This window comes from Siniperca chuatsi, linkage group LG2, assembly GCF_020085105.1.
Source record: "Siniperca chuatsi isolate FFG_IHB_CAS linkage group LG2, ASM2008510v1, whole genome shotgun sequence".
Taxonomy (NCBI): domain Eukaryota; kingdom Metazoa; phylum Chordata; class Actinopteri; order Centrarchiformes; family Sinipercidae; genus Siniperca; species Siniperca chuatsi.
This window is the reverse complement of record NC_058043.1, coordinates 20,799,107-20,813,969: the sequence shown is the minus strand read 5'-3', so window position 1 is coordinate 20,813,969 and position 14,863 is coordinate 20,799,107. Positions and strand designations below refer to the sequence as shown.

Below are 14,863 nucleotides of genomic sequence, written 5' to 3'. Positions count from 1 at the left end.
CCTCGCTCCTCTGTCTTATAGCCAGGTACTTGGAAATTGACCAAGATCTGCCAGCACTGAGGTTGTTTTAATTCCTTGATTGCATCTTGGAGAAGTGAGAGAGGTGGCTTGCAGAGGAGCTTTGAGTAAGAAAACAAAGGTCGAACCTATGCAGAAGTGTTTAACTGGTTGGAAATACCATTTAGATGGAAATGTGTTTGATGATTAATCAATGCTGCTGATCTGAAGGGTCTGTAGGGCTGTGTGATCATTACTACAGTATCATTAATACATCATCACTGCAATGACTGTATTTGTTTTCAAACCACCCACAGGGACACGGGTAGCCGCACCAAGTGTGTCATGATTTGTGGGTCAGCTGTGCATCATCAGTAATTGCTTACTGTTAGAAATGGTGGTGTTGGATTGAACGAAGATGACCCCTTCAGTAGATACCATTCCTCATCCTTCCATGCATCTTTTTCTTGACATCACCAAGAGCCAAGATGCAAGGAATAGATTCAGGTGATGATAGGAGGAGACAAATTAGCTAAATGGAAAGCAACCATAGTGTCTGGGGTCCAAATTTGGGTTATTTTTTAGCTTATTATTTCTTTTATATATATAATATAAAAAGCTAATCTTGTATAAATAGATAAATGTAAGTATTTTATTAGGCCCTAAGCACAATTTATTACATGCATTTTTACTATTTGTCATATCTACATAGAAATAGATAAGCTTATCATTCTGATTGTTACTCAGGTAAATACTACTCTTGAAATGTATTCATCCACCTGTGAACAAAATCAGAAATCAATAATTGTGCAGCAGCAGCATCTTTTATCTAATGTATCATTTTTCTAAGGTTACAAAGGTGTAGCATCATGAAATTAATTGCTAAGAGAATTAATATGTTTCTAAGAGAACAATTTCCAAAATTACCAAAACTGTTGAGAAGGACTGGACTCTTTCCTCTTGTGCTTGTGTTCTTTCTGTCTCCGATTAACCATGACCTCCTCTACAGCCACCTTCCTCTTTTTTTCCCCTGTGCTGTTCTTGTTCTCTTTTCTTATGCATCATGCACTTTCAAAAACATTCATTTCTCTGCTGGGGGCAAACCCACATCTCTCTCTCTCTCTCTCTCTCTCTCTCTCTCTCTCTCTCTCTCTCTCTCTCTCTCTCTCTCTCTCTCTCTCTCTCTCTCTCTCTCTCGCACAGACTAAAAGGGATTGATAGGGCCTCTAAACGAAACCCGATTCCACCATGAGGACATACACCCAACACACACACATCTACAACACACAAACCCTCCAGCTCAGATCAATACTGAGACAGTTTCAGAGTGTGTGTTTCCCTGCATTGCATAATGGGGGAGGGAAGGAGAACAGAGAAAAAGGACAGAGAATAAAACATGTATTTGAGCAGGTCAGCTACTGCAGCTGCTTCTGCAGGTCTGTTCACATCATAATCCATCAAGATGTCATAAGGCAATACAAAATACAATTCACTGACTAATAAGTTTTCAGTCTTTACTTTTAATTTCTCTTTCTGCTCTTCTCCCACTCTCTTTTTGCTTTTCTCTCCATCCAACATCTGTGTAACAGTCTCTCTGCATCTGCTGCTGCTCAGTCCGGGTGCCATGCTGGAATTTCAGCTATTTTCCGGTTATGTGTGTGTATTTTTGTGTGTGTGTGTGTGTGTGTGTGTGTGTGTGTGTGTGTGTGTGTGTGTGTGTGTGTGCAGTGGCAGTTTCTCCGTACAGCCAGGCGTTGATGGTGCTCCAAGCAATGTGGGGTGTGAGGGTTGTGTGTGTGTGTGTGTGTGTGTTGATCCCGTGGAGACCCCTGGTATTCCTGCTATTTGGCAGACTGCGTACAGCAGTGGTGGGGGGTTACACGGTTTAACCGTATTTTGTGTGTGTGTGTGTGCGCCCTGAGGCTGACAGGCTGATTGGTCACATGGAGAAGCCCTCACAAGTTGCACACTGATTCAAAGCCTATCCTTATGCTATATATTAGGCCAGTTTCACTGTTAATAAGCTGCAGCCCCTTATACAACCCATGGCTACAGCGACATATTAATTCAGTGTGGTTTTTGGGATCTGATTCTAAAGATCACAAGGCCGTATGACCACACCTGGACTGAACATTGCTGTTTTGCATCTGTTGTGGCTGTATTTGTTTAAATCTGTTCAGTACTCTTTTCTGCTCTTCCTCTCTATCTATTTACATTGTTAATGGTGCTGGAAAATACTACCAAAATCACATATCATAGCGGATTCATTAGGAAACATCCTTTTTGATTCAACTCATAGATATCTGAAAGCAAAGTTTAGTCTACTCTTTGTTTTAACATGTATCAACACACTTGTATTGTTTACTATGTGGTGGATCAGAGGGAGGACTTGATGAACCTAAACTTCACTTAAGACTGTATTAATACAACAAATTACAATAACTGGGTGAAAATAATCCCATGCAGGGAGGAAGTCTGTCTAATATATGTAGCACAGGATTTCCTACAGCATGGTATAAGAATACAGCATTTTTTATGTCCCCAGTCGTAGTGTTAATGCCCCAGAATCAGCTAATGCTAGTATTACCAACTCAAGTAAAAACAAGTGTACAAGAGTGAACATTGAACTTGAGCATGGCAACATAGAGAGCATCTTTTTTCCCCTTTTTATATTCCTTTTTTATTGAGAAAAGAATCCTAAAATACCCCACCTTTATCCACATGATAAGCTGCTGTGACATGGCACCCTAAATCTAATGACAACAATGGCTGTTTTTTTTCTGCATACTTTGTTTTTTTTTGTTATTATTAAAACACTGAGCCAGGAATTGGATCCAAGATGCGATACTTGTTTAGTTCAGTCGGAGCTTTTAACTGTTCAGTTTGAGTCAATTGCACAAAACTGCCAGCAGTGATGCCCTGTTTAATGTTATGCGTTTTGATCCTGAATGTAAATGACCATTTAGCATTTCCCCCCCAATGTGAGTCACTGGCAGCACCTGACCTGAGGACTGACTATGTTCCCAGCGTGCACCATGTGACCTTCGGAGGGCCAGTGACATTTCAGTGTTTACCTTCTGATAGCTGAGGGTCAGAGAGAGTTAGGTGATATTTCACCCGGTGCTGCAGTGCCATTACCATGGTGATCACTAGTGGGCTGAGGGTGACATGTCACATGGAGGTGGAGAGGCTGGTAGCTTGAGCAAATAGAGGAACTGCGGCCCTGTTTCGGTGGAGAAAAATGTAATGTTGTGAAACCAGTGAAGACAGACGCACTGGAAAGGAAACAGACAGCATAGAGAAGTTGGTGCAGAAGGTGATATATACACACGTGTGTCCACATGACCATTGCTCAAGTTTAGCATACAACACGTAGAGAGTTTCAGTATTTGAGATTCGTAATAGTGTGTTGGCGGATTTTTTTTTTCTTTCCTTGAGCTCATTATTACACTCAGTTAGTCATCTAACCATCTGACCAGTGACAGCCAGTACCAGCATATCACATCACTGTCTATGACTCATCTCATCAAACCCTACTTCCCCCCCCACACACACGCAGACACACACCACCCCTACTCTATACCCCTCTGTCTGTCTGACCTTGTGTATGCTTGGGTCACTGCTCTACTTTTCCTGACCCCCATTTGTGTGTGTGTGTGTGTGTGTGTGTGTGTGTGTGTGTGTGTGTGTGTGTGTGTGTGTGATGGAAATGCCTTGCAGCTCTTTGCTGTCTCTATCCAGTTAAAGCTGCTTTTAATGGCACAAAGACATTCTTTCATCCACTTACACTCACTCATAATCCATTTTGCCCACTAGATCATCCATGTATCATCCATAACACATACTGTGTACACACACACACACACACACAGTCACACATATTGTGCGCACACACTCTGAAAGAGGTTGTGTTGTCGTGTAAGCAGGGCATTGACAGCCTTGCATTTGTGTAACGGCACTTGAAGCAAAGACAATGAAACCGTATTGATCCATTAGACTGTTAGTGAAGTCATTCCAGTCTTTAAATCTCTGTCTGTATGTCTCTTTTTCGCTTCTCTCTCTCCTTTTTCTCTTATTCCTTTCTGCAACAGCTGTGCTTGTGGGGGAGTCTTACTTCTTCCTGCTGGGTTTTGTACCCTGGCTGAATCCTCTGTTTGGGCTGGCTCACCGACCCTGCATGTGTGTGTCTGTGTATAGAGAAAGAGAGGGTAGCTGTGCTCTCTCTCCCTGTCTTTTATCCCAATGCCTTGTCTCATCTTGAAAACACCGTGTGAAGAGTGTGTTTTTGTACAGCATGCTTGTCTCTACATTTAACATGAAGTAGGCATGTGTGTATATGCACATCTATCAGCAGGATGAAAAGGGAAATTAGAAGATGAAAGAGACTTAATACTAGTCATTAATCTAAAAAGAGGCTTGGAGGTCCTTGAATACATTTTAAGACTCTGTTTCTCTGTGTGTAGGAAGGAGCAGAGCATTTTATCCCCAGTGAACTGCTGGAACCTATTGCTGCTTCAGGTGAAGAGGGAGAGCCGCGACCATGCCACTCTGTCCGATCTCTACCTCAACAACATCATTCCCCGCTTCGCACAGATCAGCGAGGACTCAGGACGCCTCTTCAAGAAGGTAACACGCACTCAAACCAGAGGTGTCATCTGGTTTATGGATCACACCTCTTCCAAAGACTTTGTTTTTATGTATGTAGGGATGTTTTGAAGGGGTACAAAGGATCGGAACCTGCTCCTCAGGGTCAATATGCATCGAGCCTGACAATCTAATGGAATGTCTGTGTTGGTAAATACAATATAATGATATAAAACACACCTCAAGCTAGGTTTTTAAGCAGCTGATTTCACTTCACATTTTAGAATAGATGGCTGTTGAGCGACTGAGTAAGATTTAAGTTTTATGAAATTTATGTCTTTTAAAACAACTCATTCTGGTTAATGTTTGCAATGTTTTGAGTACCTGTTGAGGGTACAGTACCCACTAAATTATTGTTTAAAAATTATAGTTTTGTATATCACAGTGATAACTATAGTCTGATGTACTGAATCTATGTCATATGTTTGCCCTGTTCATCCGTCCAGCATCTGTTTCTGTCTTGGCTGATTTACTGACTGACAGCAAGTCGGCTGAACCTCAGTCCAGAAGGGTTTATGTTGTCTGTGGTTCATACAGTAGCCTCATTCTTGTCTCATCTGATCTCTGCCTCGCTAGTCTGAGAAAAAAGAGATGAGGCAGAGTGATGGTGGGAAACAGGAGATGTGGAGGAAGAACAGAAAAGGAGAGAACTGAAGGAGTAGGAACACAGAGACGGGGCAACATGAGAGAACAAGAGAGAAAAGAGAGAGGGGATGAAGCAATTTCTCTGGAGATCAGAGCTTACTGTGACCTTGCAGAGCAAATACCAAGGCTGAGTCCTCCCCTGAGAGACAGTGGTTCATCTCTAGGCTGTACATGTTAGAGCAAATACACAAGTTCAGAGGGGCAGTGCATCACACAGGAATACACTATGTGTGTATGTTCTTATACCACTAATCTACTGTAGATTTAACAGTTGGGTTTCAGAGTGAGTTACGTAAACATGTAAAGATAATTTGTTCAGTGCAACCCCTTACTTTTCATGTTTTGATTTACATGCATCCTTTTTTGTTCAGTGCTTCAGTCTGGATTTAAAATTAGCTTAAAAGGTTTAGGTTTAAAATAGTATGGGTTAAGTTTAAGGTAAGCATAGGGTGTAAGAAAAGAATGTAATCAGTGGAAAGCCCTCACGAGTATAGTAAGATAAGTGCGTGTGTGGAAGGCAAAGTGAAGCAGTCTGTGTCTGGAATGTCATGGCAGAGGCTGCTGATTTCCAACCTGATAGATTGTCTTTGAACTACATTTACAGTCTGATCGCAGGCAATGAGAACAAACTCACAAACCTCCACCCTCATTTTTCTGCCTCTCTGATACACCAGTACAAAAAACATACTTTCTCTCCTTTTTTTTTCTCCCTCGTTTCCCTTGTTTCAGACATGGACATTGATTTTGATTTTTATAACATTGGTTGTTTTCTGGCACGAGAGTTGCTTCCATCATGTCTGGGTCATAAACTAAAAAAATGTTGTAATAAACAAAAATTTAAGTTTATTTATAACATTTCCAGTCAGTGGCATGGATACCAGTAGTGCCAGGGGCCATGACACACACAGCATGCACACAAACACACAGCTCATGGAGACAAACACCATGGCCCATATTAGAGAAGTCAACACATTAATCTCAGTCAGTGTAAAAAGTAGTGCAGAATGATACTGTTAGCACAGCGGGAGTGTGTATGAGCAGACATCAGAGCTAATGAATAGTTGCTAGTTTCTGTTACGGTCTTGCTAAGCCAGACAGACGACCGCAGGCAAGATGAGAAGTCCAAAGGTCAAGATCCACAGTTGATAGATAGGAGGGCTCAGCCATGGCTGATTGCTTTTTGATTGGTTGTAGTCTGACTGGTTGTCACCTAATATGAGCCTCCTACAGCACTTTAAAGAGCGAGGGCGGAACATCCTCAATTATCCCGTTACCTCTTTCATCTGCTGCGCTTTCCTAATTCTCTTCCCTGTCTCCCTCTGCAGCATATACCCCCCAGTTTCTGACCTTTCTGCTCTGTGTAATTCTACCAAATAGATGAATAATTGTTTAGTTTTCTGTTTCCTTTTTCTCCATAACCCTCCCACCTCTCTCCGTCCGCATGTAAACAGCTTCTTCTCCCTCACTTTGCCTTCCATTTCTCCACCTTTATTTCATAAGACGACTTACCACCCCCACCCTACCCCCCTTCTGTGCCCTCTTCCAGGAGAATACCAATGCTCAACATGCGCTGGCAAAATCTGCTCTTGCTTTCATTCTGCATTCCTTACCTTTTTTTTTTCAGTTGACTTTCTTTGCTTTTTTCTATCTCCTCCTTTACTTTCCCCCATGCTTGTCCCCTGTTTTCTCTTACCTGTCTGCTATTTAAATTCAATTTGTGTATGTGTGAGTCTGTGTGCACGCATATGGTTCCTTTGTAGCTAGTTAGCGCCTCTCTTTGCGTCATTATTAAGACCCAGTGTGAATGGTGTCCTTTTAGTAGTTGGGGAGAGTCCCAACATATTTATGCAAAAGTGTAAGAGGAGCTGTGAATGCATGTGTGTTTGTGCATGTACACTTGTGTATATGTGTGGAGTCTAGTAATCTGTGGGTTGCTGTGAAATCATCAGTCACTATCAGCTCCTGGCAGTTATGTCTGGAGAATGGTAGTGCCTGTATTACTCCCTGTCCTCCCTCTTTTGTCTCTTTTTTTTTTTATCTTTTCCAACTTCATCATCTTGCCCTCTGTCTTTGGCTCCGTCATCCTCTTGCCCTCTCTGTCTTGCTACTTTTTCCTCCCTGCCAACATGTAAAGATCAGTCAGTATCTGTAGCTTCCTCCTCTAACTCCACATCCACCAAGTCCATTACTGCCTTGCTCATTTATCTAGACTAGTGACTCCTCCGCTCCTGTTTAGCCAGATAATGTAGTCTTGATTGATGATGGGGCAGTTGGTTGACCACATGACTGAGTGGGTATGGATGTCAACAGTAGACAGAGAGATGACCAGGTGGATGGACAAACGGTAGAAGCTGCAAGTAATGACACTGAGCTAACGGTTAGGGCTATTTATTCACATGAATCTATCTTTTTCCTTTCTATCTCTTCAGAGCAAAGAGGTTGGCGTACAGCTGCAAGAGGACCTGATGAAAGTTCTTAATGAGCTCTACGCGGTAAGAGAAACCACTGACACTGCAAACACAATATGTGGATCCATAATTATGTGTTGTGATCTCTTGCGTCTGGCACAGATCAATGGGGAGAGCATTGCACTTGTAGTGTGAGGGTTAGCAGTCTGTTCCTCGCAGGTGTTATGGGATGCTAAAAACTGCTTTTATAAAAGTGCTTATTAACTTTATTTAACAGCATATTTCAGAACCAAATATTCAAAGTACTTTACTACAAGGAGCGGTTGCAAGTAAAAATTCTAATATAAATATATAATTGTAACATAAATTGACAACAAAACACAAAAACAAGACATGGAGAGTAAGGCGTCAACTTGGCTACAATCAGCTAAGGATTAAGAATTTTTAGCCACACTAGCGGCTTGGCTTGAGGGATAGCTGTTGTTTGGTCTGTCCACTACTTTGGTCCAGATGGAAATATCTCAACAATAATTACTGGATGGATTGCCATGACATTTTGTACAAACATTCATGGTCTGCAGAGGATGCAGCACAATGACATTGCTGATTCCCTCACTTTTCCTGTAGCGCCATCCACAGATTGACATTTATAGTTTTGAGTGAAATTCCTTGTAACTATTGGATGGATTGCCATGAAATTTGGTACACACATTCATGGTCCCTTAAGATGAATTGTAACAACTGGTGATCCTGTAAGTTTTCAGTTAGCACCATCATCAGGTCAGAATTTTAATTTGTCCAACACTTTGGTTTATGACCCAATACCTGCAAAACTCATGACATTCCCTTTAGCCTCTGCTGTACTTTGTTTTTAGGGCTAATTAGCAAATGTTAGCATGCTAACACGCTAAACTAAATCATGGTAATCATAGTAAACATTATACCTGCTAAACCTTAGCATGTTAGCATTTTCATTGTGAACATGTCAGCATGCTGGCTGACGTTAGCATTTAGCTAAGCACTGCTGTCTGACAGAGCCGCTAGCCTGGCTGTAGACTCTTGTTGATAGAAGTATGTTTTATAAAGCGATTTTAAAGAATGGCACAAAATATGCACTGTACAGTCATGCTTCTGTAAGACACTGTTGTGTTTACGTCCTTATTAATTGGACAGATTTGATCGTTGATATTTCAGACATCATCACTGTCTGTTGTTTTGGTCTGCTTACGCTGTCAGGGGCATCATAGCGTCTGGTTACACATGTCCATGGTACTGCCAAAAAGACTGAGGCAATCAGAGTGCGTCTGTCTGTCTGTCTGTCTGTCTCTGTGTGTGTGTGTGTGTGTGTGTGTGTGTGTGTGTATAGCACAGCTCTGAGCAATATGCAACTGTATAGCTCAGCCAGGCCCATAAAAGCAGGTCTTATGCTGTAATTATAGTATATAGTAAGAGATAGAAATAGATCTGGTTTGAATGACGCGCACATGCTCACATGCATACTCATAGACAGGCCAGTGTGTCTGTCTGCAGTGTTGTGGAAGGGTTTTGCAATATAATGATGACTCTGGTGGTGGTCATTGAAATAAGGCTGACACTGCACACGCACACTCGTTTCATGTGTTTAACTCTTCAGGTCAAACTCATACCACCATGTCCGAGCACAGCAGTGTTGTACAGTAGAGGAGGCTGATTGTGTGACTCATTCGCTGCAATATTTTGGAATGCCAGCGCTGGAGGCTCATTCAAAAAATGTTTTTTGTGTATTGTGCTGTTTGTGTATTGAGCCTCAATGCTCCACTCTCCTCATTGTGCTTACTGGAGTAATCCCGCTTTTGATCCACAGCCAAAAACCGAAGTAAGAGACACACTAGGGAAAAAGCACACGCTCATGTTTTCCTGCAAATCTCAACCCTTGTTCCCAGGTGATGAAGACGTACCACATGTACAACACTGACAGCATCAATGCCGAGTCCAAGCTGAAGGAGGCGGAGAAGCAGGAGGAGAAGCAGATGGGACGATCTGGTCGACAAGACGACCGGCAGACGCCGCGTTCCCCCGACACCTTGGCCAGCATCAAGAGCGACGAGAAACCTGTCCGGCGCTCCAGTGTCAAAAAAATCGAGAAGATGAAGGAGAAGGTGAGCAGGGCCAGACCTGCTGGGGGAGGGGAAATGGAGGGCAATGAGTAGAGAGAGGAAAGCTGTTTCAGAGTGCTACACCTGTTGTTACACTGACTTACGATGTGTGTGTCTCATGAATGATTTATGAGTGCACGACTGACTGAATCCCAAACATTGTCTGCTACAGCTGGGGCCTGTCACAGCAACTTGGTTCTCCACTTATTATCTATAATCAATACTGAGGCATTTCACTCTAACACCTATTATCCCTTCCTTCCCTCTCTCTACCTGTCACCTTCTTGCCTGATTTCTTTCCTTCTCTCCTTTTGAAATTGCTCCCCCCCCCCCTCTCCTTTCAGAGACAAGCTAAGTACACAGAGAACAGGCTGAAGGCCATCAAAGCCAGGAATGAGTACCTGCTAGCTCTTGAGGCCACCAACGGCTGTGTCTTCAAATATTACATCCACGACCTCTCCGACATCATTGACGTGAGTATAAACACAAAACTCTGTAGACACATTGTGTGTGTGTGTGTATTCTAATGTCTCTGTGTTCTAGCCAGTGGTGCCCCCTCCCCCGGTTCAGTCTCTTTACATTAGCTTCAGTGCTCCTAATGAAGGCAGTAGACTGGTCACCCTCTCTGCATGTTTTCTCTTCTTTGTCTCTTTGCTTCCCAACAACACCCCCTCCCCCGATAAAAACACTTAACACTCTCTCACACTGACATGCTCTGATGAAGAGTCAGTGGTATTCACTATATTAGTTCATTGTATCATACATTTTATCTGTTGTAGATTGTTTATGTAAACAAAACAAAAAAGTGAAGTTTCAAATTTAATTTGGACCAGTTTGGCAGATACCAGCTGGAGACGATGCCATGTCATGTAGAGTGTGAAGGAAAATAAGCAGATAGCAACCATGTCTGATGAACAAGAATCCCATTTGCAGTGTGCACGGTGAATCTACCTGATCTAACCCTTAAACGGTGGTGGCCATAAGGGTGGAGGGCTTGTGACCGGAATATCACCAGCTTGATCCCTAAACAAGGCCCTTAAACCCCAACTGCTCCAGAGTCCAACTGATCAGATTGTGGTGGTATTGGGCAGCTTCCAGGTGAAAATGTGCAAGTGAGCCCGACCTCAGACACAAAAATGTGATATTGATTAAAATGTACAAATTATGCATCATACCACTGTGTTGCAGCATTTAATTAACTAATTGAATTATCATTGAAGTTATAACTGGTATCCCAAGCAACGTTATTATCGTTAATGAAAACTAACAAAATAACGAAAACTAAATGTGAAAAAACATTTTCGTTGACTGAAATAAAAATAAAAACGAGGCTTTACAAAAAACCGCTAACTAACTAAAACAAACTAAAATTATAGAGAAAATGTCCTTAGTTTTCGTCTTTGTCAATTTATTTCATACTACACAAGCCTAGTATTTCAGGTGGATATGAAATCTATCTTCCAATTTTTTTGTTGTGCCAGTTTTGTGCCAGCTGTTGGCACCTCACAATCCGTGACGTGTTGCCAATCTGTCCACGCCACGGCTGGCATCATGGCGGCGGCGAAAGTCGGGAGAAAGCACCAGAGTCCCATTTGGGATTACTTTGGATGCGACTATGTCACAGATAAAAGCAAGTGCCTTGTAATAGTGGAAGGTGATAAAATATGTGAAACATTTCTCAAGGGGAAAAATCCCATGAATCTGAAAGTCCTGTTGAAAAAATCACACTAGAAGGCTAAGCTAGCTTAATTTAACAAGGTAAGGGAGAGCGCCCAGCCCCCCTCCCCCGAAAGAGAGGCTAACGTTAGATCCAGAGTATGATGTTTTGTTTTTATTACGCAAAACTTTTTCTGACCTTTTTGAATCTCAAACCCACTTTAAAAACAAATTAAAGCTAAACTGAAATTAAAAACAGAATCAAAATGAAATGAAAATAAAAACAAATGAAAAATGCAAAACTATAATAACCTCGATCCCAAGAAGGATGTATCATATGATTTTTTTAGCCTGCATATATGTTGATGAAACTTACAGTGTAGCAGTTTTCAAAATAACACTGATAAGCTCATGGTAGTAGCACTGAAAGTGCAGGTCAACACAAGGTGACAGTAAGGGGCATCCATCCACTGACATGATTTCTCTCCACTTGATTTAGTTTTTTCCAACAGTTCACATGCCATGCCACGTGTGTTTATGTATATTTTTGTGTGCATGTGTGTGTGACAGTGCTGTGACCTAGGCTACCATGCCAGCCTGCACCGCGCCCTGAGGACCTACCTATCTGCAGAACAGAACGTAGAGACGTCCAAACATTCAGGCCTGGAGACACTGGAGGGAGCTGCAGAGAGTCTGGAGCCCAACGTGGACAAGCAGAAACTGATGGAGACCTACAACAATGTCTTCTGCCCCCCAGCTCGCTTTGACTTCCAGTCGCACATGGGAGACACGGTACAGTTCTAGTACTCGAGTCAGTAATATTAGGTTTGTCTTTTCTTCAGTGATAAATAAAATGTCTGCGCACTGGGAAGAGCAGAATCAGGTTGTTTTTGTGATGCTGTTATCTCAGATTGTTAACTGTCTCACTTTCCGCTGTGTTTATGTGGGTGGGTGTAGATGGGAGTGATGTGTGCACAGCAGCCAGTGGAAAGCGAGCTGCTCCAGAGGTGTCAGCAGCTGCAGTCCCGCCTCTCCACACTCAAGATTGAGAATGAAGAGGTCAGACCAACTTTCTGCTTTCTCTAATATTATTCATTCATCTGGTTCATCTTCCGTTTTGTGTTAATCACATGCTTTTGTTTTATATCTTTTCTTCTCTTCCTTTACTGCCCATCAGGTGAAGAAAACCATGGAGGCCACTCTGTCCACCATCCAAGACATGGTGACGGTGGAGGACTACGACGTCTCTGAGTGCTTCCACCACAGCAACAGCATGGAGTCGGTCAAGTCCACCTTCAGCGAATCCTATCTCAGTAAGCCCAGCCTGGCCAAACGACGGGCCAATCAGCAGGAGACGGAGCAGTTTTACTTCACGGTCAGTGCTAGTTATGGTCATCGATGATTTGTCAGGAGCATTTGTGCAGCATTACTGCAGTCATATATAAACATAATCTGCACACAGTGTGACTCAAGTGTGCGTGTCTCTTTTGTGTGTTGTAGAAGCTGAAGGAGTTTCTGGAAGGCAGGAGCCTGATCACCAAGCTAGAGGCCAAGCATGACCTCATCGAGAAGACCCTGGGAGAGAGTGAGTGGGACTCTCATAGTGTCCTTCATACCTTTTAGACATTGTCCTTGTGTCCCGTGTGTGTGTGTGTGTGTGTGTGTGTACTGGGAGCCCCCCAGTTAGAGGGAGATGGATTCAGGAAAGGCCTGGTGCCCTGAGGTGGAATAGGGAGTAGATCAGAGAGATGAGTGGTTTAGTGGGACACCTCAGGGCCCATGCAGGGAAGCAGAGTGAGTTTAATTGATCTAATAATCACAGGCTGTGTGTGTGTGTGTGTGTGTGTGTGTGTGAGTGAGTGGAGAGCTAGGTCACAATGACAGTGACCATATGGGGATGCAGCTGTGTGTTTACAGGAAAGCCTCTCCTAAATTGTGTGTGTAGAGCTTAAGAGGGAAGTTTGTTTCCCTGTTTCTGTCCATCTGAAGCTGTTTCCTCATGCGTCCTGCTTCTACTATAACTGTCTATCTCCCCCCCACCCCTTTTCCTGTTTCTCCCTCCTTTAGGTCAGAAGACTGACTGTTGCCTTGCCAGGTAGGTGTGGTGAAGGAAGGAAATATGCTCGCGCACACACACACACACACACACACACACACACACACACACACACACACACACACACACACACACACACACACTTGCATATACCATAGCAGCATTGAAGCTTGGCAGCCAGGGATATTATTTTCCCTGTCACTGTTTATAGATATTCTCAACACATGTGCTTATGTATCTGTGTGTACAAATAGAGCGTTACTAGAGTTGTGATTATAAATAGACTTTCTCTGGAGACATAATGACAGAGTGCTGTTTCTTTCTCTCCCCTCTCTCCCTCTGTGTAGTGGACGGAGAAACTCATCAGTACGGAAGCAGGTAATTATCTGTCATAAGTGTATCTGTGTAGGTTAGTTTCGTGGTGACTGTCAGCTTCTCAGTTAGAGCAGCTTTGTTTTTAACTCAAGCCACATGTTTTATACACTATCCTTCCCCCACAGGATGTATCAGTACCTAGGGGCTGACATTACTTTGGTTATTATCACATATAACCCAATACACAAATATATGCATTTATATCTACAGATGAATCCGCACAGTCTGTTGGTAGACTGTCATGCAAGCTGAAACAACACATTAGAGATTAAAAGCGACTGCTCTGTTGGGAGAATCTCATGTTCGTGGCTCCCCCTTGTGGATGGCTTGTGTTTTGGCCATCAGTTCTCACTTTACAGAGAAATCAATTGATTGTTCATTTCAAGTGATAGTCAGGGTTTTAACATATTAAAACCACAATGGGATTCACATAACAACAATGGGTACATATACGGTCCAACATGCATTCCACAGCCTTAACACCCGGAGATTTCTGGAAACACCAAACAAACAAAGGGAAAAGGAAAAAGCGCCGTCTCCTAGCAACAGCTGGGTGCTGCGCCCACCCTCTCCCCCGGTACATAAATGTGTGCACCGATGTGTGTGTATGTGTGCAGACGTGTGTGCGGAAATCCTCCTGACAAGAAGTGTGCTGTGTTTTATTTCCATACCAGTCTCCTGTCGTGTCTTCCTCTATCGGGAGTAATTCTTCTCCCCTCTATTTTAGGACTCTGGTGAAGCCATTCCTCTGATGGTCGAGAGCTGCATCCGCTTCATCAGTCGCCATGGTGAGTGAAATTCTCCAGTGAAGTGATAGGTTTTGCATCAGCTTTTCCTGTGTGCTGATTGGTTGCATTGTTATCTCAAGTGTGATTGGTTCTGGATAAAATTAAACTGGAAATTTTACCAGAACTTCTAAGCTTTAAACCACAAAAATGCAAAATCTC

General features: G+C 42.8%; 1 protein-coding gene across 3 annotated transcripts in view; it reads left to right on the top strand.

The window, feature by feature from the left end:
- srgap2 (SLIT-ROBO Rho GTPase activating protein 2) overlaps nt 1-14,863 on the top strand; it is a 56,098-nt gene that overhangs the window by 30,647 nt on the left and 10,588 nt on the right. For all 3 annotated transcript variants that reach the window (XM_044179051.1, XM_044179043.1, XM_044179061.1), the window contains exons 3-13: nt 4,461-4,623; nt 7,716-7,778; nt 9,617-9,832; nt 10,174-10,302; nt 12,056-12,277; nt 12,443-12,544; nt 12,663-12,860; nt 12,986-13,070; nt 13,553-13,580; nt 13,889-13,919; nt 14,644-14,704. In XM_044179051.1, the coding sequence (XP_044034986.1) occupies nt 4,461-4,623; nt 7,716-7,778; nt 9,617-9,832; nt 10,174-10,302; nt 12,056-12,277; nt 12,443-12,544; nt 12,663-12,860; nt 12,986-13,070; nt 13,553-13,580; nt 13,889-13,919; nt 14,644-14,704 (1,298 nt within the window). The remainder of the gene's footprint in view (nt 1-4,460; nt 4,624-7,715; nt 7,779-9,616; nt 9,833-10,173; nt 10,303-12,055; nt 12,278-12,442; nt 12,545-12,662; nt 12,861-12,985; nt 13,071-13,552; nt 13,581-13,888; nt 13,920-14,643; nt 14,705-14,863) is intronic.